At 43.1% G+C, this 11904-nt stretch overlaps 1 protein-coding gene across 1 annotated transcript in view; it reads left to right on the forward strand.

Moving 5' to 3' along the window:
• The first annotated feature begins 738 nt into the window (after positions 1 to 738).
• LOC137093936 (ATP-binding cassette sub-family C member 4-like) overlaps positions 739 to 11904 on the forward strand; it is a 50776-nt gene continuing 39610 nt past the window's right edge. The window contains exons 1-4 of the mRNA XM_067458993.1: positions 739 to 816; positions 908 to 1035; positions 1285 to 1374; positions 4422 to 4585. Coding sequence (XP_067315094.1) covers positions 994 to 1035; positions 1285 to 1374; positions 4422 to 4585 — 296 coding nt within the window. The 5' untranslated portion in view covers positions 739 to 816; positions 908 to 993. The remainder of the gene's footprint in view (positions 817 to 907; positions 1036 to 1284; positions 1375 to 4421; positions 4586 to 11904) is intronic.

Raw genomic sequence — 11904 nt, forward strand, 5'->3', positions numbered from 1 at the left:
TGCGCAGTGGTAACAAGGCATGATGGATCCATGTTCTCAATCTGTTTACGCCAAATTCTGACTCTACCAACTGAATGTCTCAACAGAAATCGAGACTCATCAGACCAGGCAACATTTTTTCAGTCTTCAACTTTCCAATTTTGGTGAGCTTGTGCAAATTGTAGCCTCTTTTTCCTATTTGTTGTGGAGATGAGTGGTACCCGGTGGGGTCTTCTGCTGTTGTAGCCCATCCGCCTCAAGGTTGTGGCTTCATAAATGCTTTGCTGCATACCCTCGGTTGTAACGAGTGGTTATTTCAGTCAAAGTTGCTCTTCTATCAGCTTGAATCAGTCAGCCCATTCTCTTCTGACCTCTAGCATCAACTAGACATTTTTGCCCACAGGACTGCCGCATACTGGATGTTTTTTGTCTCTTCTCACACCATTCTTTGTAAACCCTAGAAATGGTTGTGTGTGAAAATCCCAGTAACTGAGCAATTGTGAAATACTCAGACCGGCCCGTCTGGCACCAACAACCATGTCATGCTCAAAATTGCTTAAATCACCTTTCTTTCCTATTCTGACATTCAGTTTGGAGTTCAGGAGATTGTCTTGACCCGGACCACACCACATAAATGCATTGAATCAATTGCCATGTGATTGGTTGATTAGATAATTGCATTAATTAGAAATTGAACAGGTGTTCCTAATAATACTTTAGGTGAGTGTATATCAAAACATAGTGGGAAATATATACAGATATGCATGTAGAAAAGGACAACATATCAATTATTTTACGTTGTTATAATCTGATGTCTCCTTTTCCCCATTGTAGGAGGTGATTAAGTTGATCCAACCAGTGTTTTTGGGAAAACTCATTCGGTATTTTGAGAGCTATGACCCCAATAACATGGCAGCTTTGTACGAAGCTTATGGATATGCAGCAGGCATCTCTCTCTCTACTCTGGGTCTGGCATTACTCCACCTCTACTTTTACCATGTCCAAAGAGCTGGAATGAAAATCCGCATTGCAATGTGTCACATGATCTACAGGAAGGTAAGATTTTCTTCTTATTTTAAATGAAATTAGAGCTGAGGTGGCGCCAAGTTAAAGTGTTAGTATAAATTGGTAGTGATTTTATAAAAATTATTAAATCATTATCATATTTGCATACCATGTCTAGATTCAGAGGTTCTTCAAAGAAGGGTCAAAATACTTGCAAAATAAATTATTATTGGGCTGGGCTGAGGGTAATAACTTATCACAATTTCTCCCCCAAACCTCTGGAATTGTTTCTTCTTGTAGGCATTGTGCCTTAGTGCCACAGCTATGGGCCAGACCAACACAGGGGAGATTGTTAACCTTTTGTCAAATGACGTCAACAAGTTTGATGAGGTAGGAAATTTCTATAACTTCTTTTTCTTTCTCTTAAAGGGTTAGTTCACCCCCCCCAAAAAAATATGTCATTAATGACTCACCCTAATGTCGTTCCACACCCGCAAGACCTCCGTTCATCTTCGGAACACAGTTTAAGATATTTTATATTTAGTCCGAGAGCGTATGCAAGTGTATGCACACTATACTGTCCATGTCCAGAAAGGGAAACATCATCAAAGTAGTCCATATGTGACATCAGTTAGTTAATTAGAATCTCTTGAAGCATCGAAAATACATTTTGGTCCAAAAATAACAAAAACTACAACTTTATTCAGCATTGTCTTCTCTTCCGTGTTTGTTTTCAATCCTCAAATAAAGATTTGAATGGTTATGAATCAGCGGATTGATTCATGATTTGGATCTCGTGTCAAACTGCTGAAATCACGTGACATTGATTCATAATTCGGATCGCCAATGGGTGGGTTTACATGCACACCAGTAAGCTGATAACTCCAAAAAATCAGCTTATTGAAATAACCAGTTTTGCCCATTTAAATGCAAACCAGTAAACAACGCAAGTTAACTGCGTTTACATGACTATTTATAAACAATAATGTCCGTATATCTGACTCTGAGTTTTTCAAATGTTACGTCAGTTATGATTAGTTATAAGCGTGCATCGTGTCAGCGGGAGATTTACGGCTCATATTATCCCTTTTGCAGTTATGCAGCGTTTTTACTGAACCTCTTCTACTTCAGCTGTATGAGAAAAGAGAACACCTCTTTAAAAATTTCTGGGTCTTAAAAGAGTCTGCGTTTGTGATATATGTCCTTATTTCATGCAAACGCTAGCTCGTTCTGTCTGGATGCATTTAAATCTGCTCTAAGTTTGCGTTTTTGTCACCAATCAAACATGCGCACTTCAATAAGCCGACAGAAAGCAGGTTAATGCGTTTACATGCAGCGCGAAATCGAGGTAAGAGGCAAAAAACTACCTGTTCCGACTGGTTTATGCTTACCCCGTTTATGACATTACTCCGATAAAAGAAAACGGGTTACCGCGTTTACATGACCATGTTCATTGTCGGCTTATTAGGCATAATCGGCTTAAGAACGTGCATGTAAACGCACCCAGTGTCGCATGATTTCAGCAGTTTGACACGCAATCCGAATCATGAATCAATCCGCTGATTCATAACCATTCAAATCTTTGTTTGAGGATATATAAAATCCATTATTATATATATCATTCTAAAATATCATTATTGACATAAATTTCATTTTTGGGTGAACTAACCCTTTAAGTGTTATGGTCACAGGTTGTCCATTTCCTGTTTTTGAATCAGGTCTTTTTCAGTGGTCACAAAATTGTTGTGTTCAATTTCCAGGTAAAACGGCCAAAGGCAGCACAAGTGATTTACTGTAAAGGGCTTATGTTACCGGGTGTAACAATGAGTCAGCAGATTGAGGATTCATTTTCAGCTTTATGAACCAGACAATAGAGAGGTCAGCAGGCAGAGGTCAGTCCCCAACAACAGGAATGAACAGGGGAAAGCAGAGGCTTAATAACGGGACAGGCAAGTGGTCAAGGCAGGCAGCAAACCAAGTCAATGGATTCACGCCAGAGCACAGGTCAATAGGAAGGCAGCAAGGGATCAAAACCAGAAAATCAGTGCAAAGTCGTACACAGGGGAAAGCAGAAACGGGATAAACACTCAGAGATGTCAGCAGTAGCAAAACAAAACTGTCAGAGTGAACCTGGTTTATTATAAGCTGTGTCTCATTTCGTTCAGTTTTGAAGGCTGCGTCCTCCAGAGGACACATCCTGTGTAGGATGCAGTATACTGAGTGTCCTCAATTAGAATTAAACGAGACGTACTTTGTAGGAAACACAGGCAGGAAGTATCACATTGCTATGCCAACACATTCAGCCTCGTTGCGCTCTCACGGCAGTTATATGAATGAAAATTATTTATAACTTTAAACTGAGTCTGACTATGAAATGTTTCTTGTCTTGAAAGCAATGTACTGTTCTAAATGATTAAAAAGCACTAAACAGTTGTAATCCTGTTTACCACAACCATCTGTTTGAGGTAATAGAGCTTAAAAAACAAAAACAAGCTTGAACTACTTGCATTTAAACACCACATCTACGCTTGCATGTATATCTGATGGTGGTGCCGTTTTTTTCATATAATATAAAAAAAGAATATGACGGTTGTTAACGGCGCTGCAAATAATTGTGGGCGCGAAGGATACACCTCATGCACACTCTGAAATCCTGTGAAAGAAAGAGCGCATTTTGAGTGTCCTACTCATTTTTTGAAATGAGACAGCCTCATGACGTATGCAGCCCTCGAATGTGACCTCCGGAGGACGCAGCCTTCTGAAATGAGACACAGCAATAGACTGAGGCGATAAGGCTAATGGCACACAGGTGTAAACAATGATGGCTGATAAGTCAGGGCAAAGGATTATGGATAATGAAGTCCAGAGTGAGGCTAGTACTTGGGTTGGAGTGCTCTTTGAAATTCAAGCTCCTGTGGTGGATTTTGAAATAATCTCTTGCGCTGTTTGAAGCATGGTTCTTTGCCACTCTTTAAAAGCTTAAATGGATTAACACCGATGCCTTAAATTTGTAATAAAATAGATAAAAAGTGAAAGACATGTATAATGTTACAAAAGATTAGTTTCAAATAAATGCTGTTTTTTTTGTTTTATTTTTAAATTTTCACTCAATAATGAATCACATAATCACAAAAAAAATGCATCACTGTTTCCACACATATCATGTATATTACATTTATAAACTCAGTTTTGCCGTCACAAGAATACATAACATGTTAAATGTATTAAAATACAAAGCTTATCTTAAGGTAATATTTCACCATATCGTTGTTTTATTGTATTTATGATCAAATAAAGGCAACCTTTGTATTTTTCTTTAAATGTTTACAAATCTTGGTATGATGGTACATATCCAAAACCAGAAAACTTTTTTTGTTTGTTTTGATCATTAATATTATGAAATAACTGTGCTAATTTGTTTATTTCTTTATTCCCAGGTGACTATTTTTCTGCACTATCTGTGGGTCGGGCCTCTTCAAGCCGCAGCTGTGATTGGTCTGCTGTGGCAAGAGATCGGACCATCATGCCTTGCAGGCATGGCAGTTTTGGTCTTTCTTATGCCACTTCAGACCATGTTTGGCAAACTGTTTTCCAAGTACAGGTACAATCTCAATTACTCCTGATAGGGATTTTTTTTTATTGGATCAGAAAAAAGTTTAAAGGGGTGATAAATTGAGAAATCAACTTTCCCTTGAGCTTTTGATATATAAAAGGTCATGGTAATATAAGATTATTCTGTAATTTTCAGAGCTGAACTTCCTTTTTAGTCAAAGAAAAGCTTTTATAGACACCAAGCCCAGAAAATGATGGTGTGCTTCATCCTTACATCATCACGCGACGAAACACGCCTCTACAGAACGTGTAATTCAGTAGCCCCGCCCACTGACTCATGGTGCTGTTAGGATCACTCGGCAGCAGCAATAACAATGTGGAAGAAGACAGCAAGATATTGTGGAAGAACACAGCCGCTGCATAAGCTTCCTTCGGATCATAATATTAGGAATGTGTGATGATACTTCATTTATTTTTAATTATGTTCTAGCTCACGTAGGGAAGACATGTACTAGGGTTGTGCCGATGGACAATATCATCGTCCATCGTGATGGCTGACCGACAATACCATCGTGATGCCACGTCCCCGCCCGGCTGCGAGTCTTGGGAGTCGACACCAGAGTAGGCTATGTGAGCGGAGTAGAGCGGCGGCAATTTCCCCTCCACACTCTTCAAGAATCCTTTCGCTCCAGCCCCGCTCAGGGTTCACCATCTCCCGCTCCCCGCCGCTCACTGATATCAGAAACACCGCTCCGTTTTCGCTCCGAGGAAATTTGCGGCTAATAACTGCTAAAGTATTTTAGTAAGCTCTGAAATATCACTATAAAGTTCAGTTTATAACCTGCATTAACTGAATTTTTTTTAATAAAAAATAAACTATAGGAGATTAAGACCCTAGTTTCAACGTGGTTTATTGGAACATTTGTGTGCATTTTTCCCCACTATGCCAAACTTAATTGCTTTATGAGCATTAAAAGTTAAATATCATTGATGCGTTTTGCAGTGCAAATTTGGAAGTTTGGAAGTTTGGAAAGATGAACGTTTTCATCAGTTATTTTATATATGGATCAAAACAGATTTCTGCTCATTCAAAATCATATAATAGAATAATATAATAACTGTATAGCCTAGGCTAGCCTACATACTGTCTACTGATAACTGTAAGCAGGTAAGCACTACAAGATGTTTTTGAATGCATTAGAGAGAACGATTAAGTGTGTGAATAAGTGCTACGTGTTTAAAATGTGCTTTCACCCGATCATATTCGGTATGAGGTTAAAAAAAAATCCCTTAAACTTTAACATCCCGCTCATGCCCATCGCCGTGATCATCTGTATCAAGCTGGTTGTTTACCGTGTGTCTTCTGAACACTGCACTATGCTTATTTAAATCTTTTCGTTTCTACACATATTAGTCTACATATTTCTCATGTCTGTGAGGCAAGCCTGCTGAGTTTAAGTTTATTTGAGACGTGCTCCAGTTCATGAGCAATGAAAGCGATCGCTTCCGCGACCTCATAGTCTAGGCTATACTTTTTTGCTTCTTATTAATTAAATACATGCAATTGGCTGAAGAAACCTTTATTAAAATTAAGAGACAATTTGTTCAAAACGAAAGGAATTTTACAAAACAAAACTTAATATTTAACTGAATATAACCACCAAAATCATTTCTGACCCACTCGCATCTTTGCACTTTTAGCCTATCATAATCAGATGAAATTAAAAACTAATATTAGGCTATAATATTTAAACATAAATTAAATATTATAACATCATTTTACCTCTGGGTTGAGTGCGCGCCTGCGAATTATTGAGCTGATCACACGGCTCCACTCTGCTTATTAATCATTACAGACTCGTTCTCGACAGAACGCCCACGTATTCAAAAATGGACGGGTTTAAATGGGGCTCGGGCTCATAATTACAGTTAATGTGTCGGGCAGCACACGGTCTCTCGGGTGCACGGGCTCGGGTAGGGTCGGTCTTGATTTTTTTGAGCCGATCTAAGCTGTAGTTCGAAAAATGAAAACGAAACGAAAATATTTGTATTAACCTCCCCACCCCCACCCCCCGGACGATATCATCGTCCATCACAATGTTTTACTGTACACATCGTCAGCTGCCGATTTAGGTGACATCGCCCAACCCTAACATGTACATGTGTTCGCTTCATTTCGATGCATAATCATTTGTGAATAAGTCTCAAGTGCTGGTTCCATTACAAGGGAACTTCACACTGCTCCGGATCGACAAATTTGGGGACGCTCCCTTAGCAACAGCGTATCTGAAGTCTGATAGCCTGACAAGCCAAACCCTTATCAAGATGTTTGGTCTGGAAACTCATTGACAGGGCTCAATCCGAGGGGCGGGATAAACGGTTGTCTTTCAAACTCCCTCTGCATGCGATAGGATAGCGCTACAACCAACCAGAGCAACATGAGCAACAAAGGTGAAACAGAGCTTGTTGATAGATTAAACATTCGCCGTATCCGGTCAGCAAAACTCTGAACACATCTTCCCTTTTTAAGAATGACTTTAGAGTTTCTGTGTTTACTAGAAGCACGCAAACGCAACTCGGCCGTCGTCATTATGGCCCCACCCACTGACTCTATAGACGATGTGATTGGCCCGGCAAGAGTTTGGCATTTACAGCTCAGAAGGGTATTGAGAGTTGCTAGACGACACTCGCGGGCAGATTAGATTTGCTGCCGCTAGGGTGCGTCTAGATTTCTAGGCTAGAAGTCTGAATGAAACTATTCAAATCCTGATTGGTGTTTCGTCATGACGTTGATGTGACAGCATACCCGGAAGCTATATAGGGGAGTTTATTTATTGTTGTTTGTCAAAAAAGAAAATAATATATATTGTGAGAATGGCGACTGGCAATGAATTTAGACGGTGTGTGCCTCCATGTCCCCGTTTCATGTATGGAGTGAACACACATTCGTTGTGTGTGGAGTGCCTGGACATTCAGCATGCTAGGGCGGCTCTCGAGGGAGCTGGTGAGCATTGCGATAAGCTGACGCTCAGGGTGCTTTGCTCATGGCTGGCCATTTTTAATGAGGACGGTCAGCCCGTGAGCCCTGTGGATCTAGACCCGCGGTCGCTGAGGTGGCTCAACATCGCAGATCATGGGTCACACTGGACAACTGGACTGGACCTTGACTGCCGAGGCACTTTCCCAATCTTCCTCTGACAGTTCAGAGGGTCTCCCTCTCCACGTGGGAGCCAGTGCTGCGACATCTTCACCCAGGGTGGGCGGCCCGATGCTCACGCTTTCCGGTTCTGAGGAGCTGGATGAGTTTGGCATCGAGGCAGGTGTTGAAGCTCATGTGTCGCCACTTCATCCACCCGCCCAAGAGGAGCTAGTAGAGTTGCTGACTCGTGCAGTTACCAAGTTAAACATTGATTTACCACAAGAAACGCAGGAAATCCAGCTGCCCAGTAGACTGGATGGTCGCTTTCTGAATCGTCGAGTTTAGTTGCCTCGCTAGGGCTTACCATTTTTGCAAGTCTTGGAACAAGCCATACTCGGCACATGTGTCAAGTCCCCCAGTACTAGATTATTCTAAGGTGCTGGGGGTGCGCGAGGCTGGCTATGGGACAATGCCGTGAGTGGAAGATGCTCTCGCAAGCTATCTTTAACTGCCCCGGTACTGCCCACCAAACCATGCCAAGATACATCAGCTTTGGTGGGGCAGGGCATATATAGTGGCTGGGCAGGTGGGTAGTTCCTTGCATACGTTATCCATCTTTTAGGCATACCAGGCGACCTCCTAAAAGAGCTAGATGAGGGTCCCTCTCCGGAGGATATTTTAGAGCTTTACAGATTCTAGGAGGCGAAAAAACAGCAGCTTTTCTCCCTCTCCGCTCTTAGCCTGGGAAGGTTGCCCCTAGCGGGCAGAAAGAGAGCGTCGCCTCTAGAGCCCCTCCTCCGGGAGCCTGGCAACAAAGGCTAAGAAGGCTAGCTGCGGCAGGACTTCTAAGAAGGGCAACCGAGGTTGCTTCTCGCGCGGGACTCTTGGGAAAACAATGTGGTAATCCCGTTGTCACAGACGCTTCGGGCCACATCGTTTTCCCACAGACGTGTGCTGCTCCAGTCGCCTCGAGAAAGACCTGCGACTGGGCAGCTTGCGTGTCCGCACACCGATTTCAGCTACTCCCTGCCGGTCAGCTGCTTCAGGGGGTTGGAAGAGAGGCTCAGTTAACACCCGAGGTCAGCCTCGAGAGGCTGGTTCCCTCTGTAGTTTATCTTGGTGCATGGAAGTCCCTTCCGAATATGTCTACGTGGGTCCCTGCGCACTGTAGAAAAAGGTTACAGACTGCAGTTCAGTCACTTTATAATTCCCAAAAAGGATGGAGGGCTGCGGCCTATTTTAGATCTGCAGTATCTGAATCGGTCTCTGAGGAGGTTCAGATTCAAGATGCTCACTATTCCCACCATGGTGAGTCTGATGAAGTCAATGGTCTCAGGGATAAGGCTGGGCCACTTCATTACTGTGAAGCACTTCCAGAGGGTGTTGGGGCATATGGCGGCAGCCAACGTTATACCATTTGGCCTGTTGCACATGAGACCTCTACAGTGGTGGCTGAAGACCAAGGCGTTCTCCCCCAAAGGGAACCCGTTCCGAATGATCAGGGTAACGAGCAGATGCCTTCGTTCCCTAGTCATATGGAAGAAACCTCAGTTTCTGCCCCAGGGGCCAGTGTTGGGAGCGTCCTGTTCCCGGAAAACAACAGTCTGTTTCAACAGACGCCTCCCTCACTGGCTGGGGCGTGGTCATGGAAGGCCGCTTTAAGAGAGGCCATAAATTGTCTGGAGATGATGGCGGTCTACAAAGCTCTGAGGAGTTTTTTCCCGGAACTCAACGGTCACCATGTCCTAGTTCGCACAGACAATACAACGGTCGTGTCGTACCTGAATCACCAGGGGGGTTGAGGTTGCACCCTCTGTGCAGACTGGCGCATCTCATCCTCCTTTGGTCCCAAGGGAAATTGTTGTCCCTCAGGGCAATGTACTTCCCAGGGGTTCAAAATCAGGGAGCAGACGGCCTGTCGAGACAGGGGCTGAGGCCCGGGGAGTGGCGGCTCCACCCCGAGGTGGTGGAGGCCATATGCGAGAAGTTCGGCCCAGTGGAAGTGGATCTGTTTGCGTCTTGAGAGACATCCCACTATCCACTGTGGTTTTCTCTCACGCATCCAGCTCCGCTGGGGTTGGATGCTATGGTGCAGACATGGCCGAGGCTGCGTCTGTATGCATTTCCCCCCATTACTCTGCTTCCAGGGGTCCTGGAGAGGGTCCGGCAATGAGGGGTCAGTCTTCTCCTGGTGGCTCCTCGTTGGCCGACTCGAGTTTGGTTCTCGGACATCATAGCTCTGCTGGCGGGTCCCCCGTGGCAGGTCCCTCTGAGGACGGATAGTCTGTCACAGGCGATGGGAACAATATTTGACTCCCGTCCAGAAATTTGGAACCTGTGCGTCTGGCTAGATACCTAGATGCTGGCCTGCCGGCAGATGTTATAGAGACCTTACTCAGTTCCAGAGCTCCATCCACAAGGAGACTGTACAGCCTTAAGTGGAATGTGTTTGCCACTTGCTGTAGAGAGCGTGAGGTGGAACCAGTTAACTGCTCAGTGGCTTCAGTGCTGGAGTTCCTCCAAGTCCAAGATCATTTCTCTGCAGGGCTTTCCCCGTCTACACTCAAGGTGGATGTGGCTGCCACTAGGGCTGTCCACGCTCCTGTGAGTGATGGGACTTGGGTAGGCACCATTTGGTTGTACGGTTCCTCCTTTGGGCTCAGAGGATGAGGCCTGCAGCTCGGTCCAGAGTTCCAACCTGGGATCTGGCGGTGGTGCCTGAAGGGCGACTGAAGAGTCGGCGGAGGCTAAGAACCTGACCCTTAAAGTGGCCTTTCTCCTTGCAACCACTTCTCTGAGGAGAGTGGGGGATCTTCAGGCCTTAGCCGTGACACCAACCTGCCTGTAGTTTGCCCCTGGTAGAGTTAAGGTCATCTTACACCCTAGGCCGGGCTATGTGCCTAAGGTGCCATCTATTGTGGTCAGGTCCTTAGTTCTTCAGGCTTTTCATTCCCCGCACCATGTGACGGCGGAAGAAGGTAGGCTTTTACTGCTCTGCCCGGTCAGGGCCTTGAGAATATATTTGGAAAGGTCAGCACAGTGGAGGAGGTCAGATCAGTTGATAGTGTGTTTCGGTTCACCCTAGAAAGGGCTGCCTGCTTTTACTCCGACAATTAGTAACTGTCATTTACTCACACTCATGTTTTTCCAACCAGACTTTTTTTTCATCTTTGGAACACAAATGAAGATCTTTTTGATGAAATCTGAGAGCTTTCCGTCCCTCCATTGACAGCTACGCAATACCATTACGCTTCAAATTCACATGTAAACATTGATTGGCGAAAATAAACAGAAGCTCAAACGAACCTCATTGTTAATTGTGGATGCTCAAACGTGCTGCATAATACACGAGAATGAATCATTAGTTCTTGCACAACAAGCAAACATCCTTGAGCTTCAGTTTGCCACAACTGATGTGTGAGATGATGAATGTTAAAAGCCTAAATTAAATCTGTTCATATAAAGCGATTTTCTCTTCAGAAAATTTGGACTAAACCACTCAATTCATATGGATTCGGTTTACGATCGCTTAGTTAAATTTTTGAAGTGTTAAAGTGGTAGTTGCATAGAAATCTCAGATTTCATCAAAAGGATCTTCATTTGTGTTCTGAAGATGAATGAAAGTCCTACGGGTTTGAAACGACATGAGGGTGAGTAATTAATGACAGAATAACATTTTGGGGGAACTGACCCTTTAAGAGCACAGCTTTGCATGCTAAGGATGGTGTATTTTCCAGTTATAGTAATTATTCTGTCCATGAGATGTTAAACAAGTAATTTGTACGAATTTACTGTGGTCATTCTTAAGTCACCACAGTGTTCAAACAATGAATCATAGTAACACATTAACCACATGGCCTTTCCTTCTGGGGTTATGCACTCTTTCTGTGTGACATCTGAGTTCAGGTTTTTACTCCATATGATTCTTTAGATTGAGGAACTTTCCTTTCACATAAGATGATTTTAAAGTATAAATAATACATATAGCCTATAATAATTTTAAAATTCAAATACTTGAGAGATGAAAGGTTAAATATTTCAGAGTTTCACCAAAGTGGACAATTTTTGACTTGGACTTTATCTCACAATATGATAAATTGAAAATTTTCAATTTATATTTTATTATTGTTATTATTTCACATTGTAATTCAGAATTTCTTGCATTTTTATAAGTTAACTCGCTGCTAAATTTATTTTAGCAAGTCCAAGCTTTTCCAACTTCTTTTATT

This window comes from Pseudorasbora parva, chromosome 12 (assembly GCF_024679245.1).
Source record: "Pseudorasbora parva isolate DD20220531a chromosome 12, ASM2467924v1, whole genome shotgun sequence".
Lineage (NCBI taxonomy): Eukaryota > Metazoa > Chordata > Actinopteri > Cypriniformes > Gobionidae > Pseudorasbora > Pseudorasbora parva.